This window comes from Cyprinodon tularosa, unplaced genomic scaffold (genome assembly GCF_016077235.1).
Source record: "Cyprinodon tularosa strain WSP-4 unplaced genomic scaffold, ASM1607723v1 ctg371, whole genome shotgun sequence".
NCBI classification, from domain to species: Eukaryota; Metazoa; Chordata; class Actinopteri; order Cyprinodontiformes; family Cyprinodontidae; genus Cyprinodon; species Cyprinodon tularosa.
The window spans coordinates 676172-682393 of NW_024039087.1; the positions used below are offsets into that span (position 1 = coordinate 676172).

The 6222-nt window shown below is 39.3% G+C and overlaps 1 protein-coding gene across 7 annotated transcripts; it reads right to left on the bottom strand.

The window, feature by feature from the left end:
• Positions 1 to 231: 231 nt before the first annotated feature.
• On the bottom strand, positions 232 to 4075 carry LOC119790810 (piggyBac transposable element-derived protein 3-like). 7 transcript variants are annotated; one of them, XM_038296517.1, is made up of 6 exons: positions 3625 to 4075; positions 2682 to 3515; positions 2375 to 2425; positions 874 to 943; positions 678 to 735; positions 232 to 602 (listed from the first exon to the last, which is right to left on the bottom strand). In XM_038296517.1, the coding sequence occupies exons 1-4, from the start codon at positions 3815 to 3817 to the stop codon at positions 888 to 890; spliced, it is 1134 nt and encodes a 377-aa protein (XP_038152445.1). In that variant the 5' UTR covers positions 3818 to 4075; the 3' UTR covers positions 232 to 602; positions 678 to 735; positions 874 to 887. The 7 variants fall into 7 exon arrangements, with proteins under 7 accessions (XP_038152445.1, XP_038152443.1, XP_038152444.1 ...); XM_038296515.1 differs by having other exon boundaries at positions 232 to 605; XM_038296516.1 differs by having other exon boundaries at positions 678 to 790.
• Positions 4076 to 6222: the final 2147 nt, after the last annotated feature.

Sequence of the window (6222 nt, forward strand, 5' to 3'; positions counted from 1 at the left end):
ACCGTACTTCCTAAAATATTAAAAAAAAAAATAAAATGTGGTTTTGCCGTAGTAAATACGGTCATGCTGACTGAGGCATAATATCTCCATGAGTGAAAAACACATCCAGACTGGATGATATATTGACATTTTATTGTAAACCCTCCCCCCCAAAAAAAACTTATGGTAAATTACTGGTCTCTGTTCCTACCAGAATTTTACCATACAAATTATAGTACAACACACAAGTGTAACTTGTCAAGCATTTCTATACAGAAAGTTATAAAGAAAATAATTTCTAATTAAACAAAAATACAGATTACGAGTAATCCACTTAAAGAAACAATTTCTATTTAAAAAGTCAAGTTAAAAAAAGAACTGATTCTATTTTCTGTCCAGTTTCCTCACGGTATTACTGAGATCTGGAAAACAGAAACAAAACAAACAGTATGTGTCCACATAAGAGATAACATATTGTAGAAGACAAAATGGTGATAAAAGGATTCTTGTTCTGGGTTGAGAGTCACAAGTCGCTGAGATCAGACGTTGCTCAGGATGGTTGTAGTCTTCCCAGTCACAGGTTGAAATTGAGACTCGCATGTTGTCAATCGGGTGTTTCCTCTCTGCTGGAAAACAAAAAGAAAAAGTTAGAAAGATGCACTACATGAACATCTTATTCGCTTAAATGTTTGTTTCACCTTTGTTGACTTGCATATGGACACAGGTACTTCAACCAGGTGGTGCGATCATTTCTGACTGAAAATTCAGTAGTTAAACCTTTGTTTGTTGTCAACAGGTGTGATCCTCTGGTCTGCAACCAGACAAAATACACAAACAAAAAACAAATAAAAACAAATATAACTGTTTTAGGCAATTTATGAAATAGATACTCACCATTTATCTGAGTCTCATGAAGGCCAATAGGTTGTCTTCAACCATTTATGTAAGTTACATTTCCTGCAAGCTAGCAGAAACAAAGCTGTAAATGTGAACACTTTTCATACAGGCAAACAAATTGATACAGCTGAGACAATTTATGCTAGGTTAGTTTTTCTCAGTCACTTTTGGTGCATTTCTCAAGTCATTGTTGGCATTTACAAAACAGTAAGCGCATTTCTCAAAACAATTTGTAGAAACAGGAAAAATAGCATTTGTTTGCTTTCAAAATCCTTAGTTCAGCTCTTAAAATTCTGTCTGTTAACATATCAGTGACTCAAAATAATAAGTTATAGTCTCTCTATGTACAGATAAGACAGTCAAATTGATTAGTCATGAGAAGAGACTACAAAAGGATCATTTACGCCAGTGTTTCTCAACCCTGCTCCTCACCACCCCCTGCTCTGCATGTTTTAGATGTGCCTCTACTCCAGAACAGCTGATTCAAATGATTGGATGACAATCAAGTACTGCAGAAGCTTGTTAATCATCCAGAGATACAATTCAGGTGTGTGGCAGAAGGGAAATACCTAAGCCTGCAGGACAGGGTGACGCTGAAGACCAGGATTGAGAAACACTGATTTACGCTTTTGCTATAATTTATTCATGGACCATGCCTTGGTGATTCAGAAAGAAAAAGACAGAAATGCAGAGAACAAAAAAAGTAGAAAAGGAGCCACAGGACAATCTCCTCAAGGAAAACTGTACAGTGCTGTAGAAATTACATTACATTTTAATTTCCATAGTCACTTTGTTCCTTAACTCCACTGAGGATCTTTTTTCCTCAGTGGGGTTAAGGAATGAACAGTAGGGTGGGAGGACCTCCATCAGCGTCATGTTGTGGGTCTCAGCCATGTCCTGCTGTTGGACTGATGGAAACTGGCAGATGTCCTCAGCCTCTTCTGACTCTTCTTCTGCTTTCCTCCCAACTATTTCCTCCTCAGCCTCACTCCTCTTCTTCTCTCTGGCTGTTCACTCTGTCCAGATACTTGTTCATCAGTTCTCAGACATGTAACATTGTGTTGTGTTCTGACTATAGAGAGCATAATGTTGCCAACTGATGGTTCACAAGATGCACCTCCAATCTGTTTCAGAAAACTGGTTGATCGTTGGTTGAGCTAATGGTTCATACACTGACCTGTTAGAGAAACTCAGGACTCACTTGGGAGCAATTTACCAATTCAGGACAGATTTAGAAAATAATAGAATATAAATTAATTAATATATGATTTACATTATGACAACTTTAAGACTTATGCATGTTAAGACTTACACAATGAACTGATGCTATTTTGGAAGTTGAGAATTCAACACAGACACGTTGTTGTCCTGTTGTCCTCATTTTCTGTATACACCACTTATCCTCCGGGTCAAAATGACCCGTCTTCACTAAACCCCCAATATAAGCAGCTTAATTGAATTTTAAACACCAAATTCTATCTTGTATATTGTCACTCACCACAAAATGTGTGAATACTTGAGTTTTCCCTCTCCACTTGAATTTCTATAGCTTAAGAAAAAAAATGTGCAAAATGAGTTTCAAATGCATTTTTATTCATCACAGTGACTGATTTTCTTTTACTTTTCTCCAGTGAACAAGAGGATGTACAATACAAAAATATGAAAAATAACATAACCCATTCAACTAATTGGCACATGTAGGGCAGTATGCAAGTGCACAGTCTTTGCAGATATATTTCTTACACCTGCAGCACACAGTATGTGTTTTACAGTCTGAGGGCAGAACTGACATCTCTTCCTCTTACTTGGCTTAGCTGGGGAAGTGGCTGTGGTAGATGGATCCTCAGGTTGATCAGGAGCTGCTGCACTCTGAATAGCTTTCACAACTGCTGCTGAGGCTTCTGTGCGGGGGACATGCTTCCTTCTTTCAATGAGTGGAGTTACAAGTGCCTTTCCTAGCTGCTCCAGGAACACCCTCCTCTTGTTGTGCTTATGAGACATCCAGGTTGGGTTGATCTCTATCCAAATCACAAAGGCATTGTAGGAGGACACATCAATGATGTTGTGGAAGATGACCAGGGGCCAGCGGGCAGTCATTCTTCTGCAGCTATATGCTCCAATCACCTTATCTAGGTTGTCCACACCTCCTTTGTTTCGGTTGAATTCCAGGATAATGATTGGCTTCCTGTCCTCACGGTCACTAGTGTCGCCGTCTTTGTGCAGTGTGCTCAGAAGAACTACATTCTTGTTTTTCTTTGGGAGGTAGGAAACTAGAGTGGTGGTGGGTGTGAAGGCAAACTTTGAGGAGAAGACCTCTCTCTCCTTTGACCCAAGCAGTGCAGGTGGGAGCTCAGGCTTGTTCTTTCGAACTGTACCAACCATGGTGATCTTCCTCTTCAGGAGCCGCTGTCCGAGTTCATAAGAGTTGAAGAAATTGTCACATGTCACATTGTGACCCCTCAGTCCCTCCGTCACATCAAGCACAACTCGCAACCCCTGGTTCTTCTCTGGGCATCCACTGGTTGACTTCCCAGTATAGACTTGCATTTTCCAAGCATAGCTTGATTCGGAAGCCACCCATGACTTGATCCCATATTTTGCTGGCTTGCTGGGCATATACTGCTGGAAAGGACAACAACCTTTGGACAAAAGACATTAGCATCAGTGATTAGTATCAGTGTCACAGAAAACAGTCAAAGAAATCAATAGTGAAAATCACTTTTATTACAAATATGAAAAACAGATTACCTCTAAATGGAACCAGTTGCTCATCCACTGTTACATCAGGCTCTGGATTGTAGAGGTAGGGTAACCGCTCCACCCACTTGTCCCATACCTCTCTTATGGCTGCAAGTTTGTCTGTCATACATCTTGCTGGTCTTGATTCACGGTCATCAAATCGCATCAGTCTTGAGTAGGTGTGAAAGAGTTTGAGTGGCATTGTGGCTCGGAAAATTGGCCTTCCACTCTCTGCTTACTTCTGCTACTGATTGATCTGAGACACAACTAAAACTTTGTAACATTTTATGGTTTGTAAATAACTCTGTGACCTTGATTTCAACTCCATTTGCCTCACGGGTCATTTTGACCTGAAGACCATCTTTGTACCTTTTTTTGTACAGCTTACATGGAAATGAGACTAAAAGCAACACTGAACTTTTTCTATTGTCTGGGCCAATCTAGGAAAAGTCTTAAAATCTCAAGTAAAAAAAATTACATTTAGGGGATTTTGGGGGGGGGTGGGGGGGGGTTAACACAGTGGCGGGTCATTTTGACCCGAGGACAACAGGAGGGTTAACATATTTTGATCAAGACGATAAAAGCAAATTATAATTATAAAAGCATAGAAGTGTACATAACCAGCTACATGATGTACAAAAGCAAAACTTGCAAAACTAATTTTTTGATGTGCAGAAGTGACACAGTAATTTGAAGATTGAACAGGTAGTTTTAGGAATTTCAATTCTGTTCTGAGAGATGCACCCAAACTGAGAAAAGCTGTAAAATATTAATATTTAAATTCTCTTATTTTAAAATCCTTCAACTGTCATGGACCCAGTGACTTTAGTGCAAGTATTTTGGGGGTGAGAGTCAAGACGTCAAAGGAAAATATTAAATAATATCTCTGATGCCAAGCTTTATACTTCTAAGTATTACCAAAGTATTGAAACAAAAGCTAACACGTTCTTCAGAGATTTAACTTGCATGCATGAACATTTCACACTCAAAGTAATTCAAATTAACTATTGAACCAAACTTGGAAAAAGTTGCTTCTGCCATTAACAATAACTTTAAGCACATGTAGTCTAAAGTAGACCAGAAATATAATCTATGCAGCCGTTCCTACAGAAACATTAATGGAAGTGTTGCATCTGTGAAGATTAAATGTTCCGTATAGTAAAAATATATAGCTGCAGTGCATATACATAAACAGCATGGCTCAGAAACTACACATTTCTTTGTCAGTTGGTTAAAGTTAGCTAACTTCAGTTAAAACCGTGAAAGGGACTCACCTGTGATGTGTTGCCCTTCTCCTCCTGAACGTGCAAAAATAGCAGAAATTTGATTTCAAAGACAGTAGCAGCATCTTGACAAGGACCAGGCCTACTGGGCTCTCAGCACCCTAGTTAGCAACCTTAGTTAGCACAGTGACTTTACTGTGTTGAGTTCAGGACACCACTACAGGAACAGAGTTAAAAGAATCTTGCTGCTGATGCTGAAGGATCAAGCAGCAATGCAAACTAGATAATTATTTGTTTACATGACAAATAACAGTCTCCATTTACTGTAAACCCTGCTATTTATCACAATAACAAAATGAAAAACTCTCTAGACAAGGGGTCCCCAAACTACAGCCTGTGTCATTTGGTCTGGCAATGCTGGATCCGGCCTGCCTCCTCATACCAGAGAGCATTCAGTGTATTTTTTTCAGATATTGTATTTTCTGGTTTGTGGATTTTTCTTCAACCACCAGGGGGCTCTTGAGCAGATGTTAAACTAACTTTCCCTCAAATATATACTAGTCAGTCCCAGTCACCGTTTCACTCACGGTTTTTTCCATTTCCATTCTGGGTAAAAATCTATCTAAAAGCGACCGCGAATGTGTCGTAGTCAGCAATACCCCCCCCTCTGTTTCAAAGACAGAACAGCGCACCCCCCCTGCCGACAATAAGTTTCTAAGGTATCTTTCTCCAAAAACTAAGACCGGCCCCCAAGCAGAGAAAGGAACAGCTATGTGGCCCTCGCAGGAAAAAGTTTGGGGACCCCTGCTCTAGACTATTCTCTACTAATAGCACAATATTTAAAACCAAGTGTGGGATTTGTGAAACTTCAATGATGGGTGACCTTACAACTTGTATGATTTTGGATAACACTAGAATTGTTCTTTATTGAAGTTTCACAAATCAGATAAAGGTTTTACAAACCCCACACTTGGTTTTAAATATTCTGATATGAGTTGAGAATAATCTAGTCCAGATTTGAAGAGTCTAGGTGTTGTAGTTTTTTAGCTAGAGTAAATTAAAGATGCTGATTGTAGTGAAAAATTAGGTGGAATTGCCCTTTAGCCATTTCCCAAATTGGAAGCAGCAATTGGAAACCAACTTCAGCTTCATTCAAGCAAGAGGGGCTAACATACAGTTCTCTTAATGTTAATGATCAAATACTCTCATAAGTGATGGTGGCGTTGGCTGTAGGAGTTTGCTTTGCAATCGGTGGATCGCCAGATCGATGCCTGGTCTACTGCTGAGATTTCAGTTTGGTGTATTAAAGGCATTATTAAAAAAGAAACCAGAATATCACACCAGCATTCTGTTCTTTGTAAAAAATTCTTTTGCAGTCTTGTTT

What these genes read in the sequence shown, in the direction of transcription:
- LOC119790810 (XM_038296513.1), bottom strand. Translation starts at nt 3,817, where the DNA reads ATGCCACTCAAACTCTTTCACACCTACTCAAGACTGATGCGATTTGAT. An exon ending in GCAACTGGTTCCATTTAGAG is followed by an intron (nt 3,516 to 3,624) that starts GTAATCTGTTTT and finishes TTTTGTCCAAAG; the next exon opens with GTTGTTGTCCTTTCCAGCAG.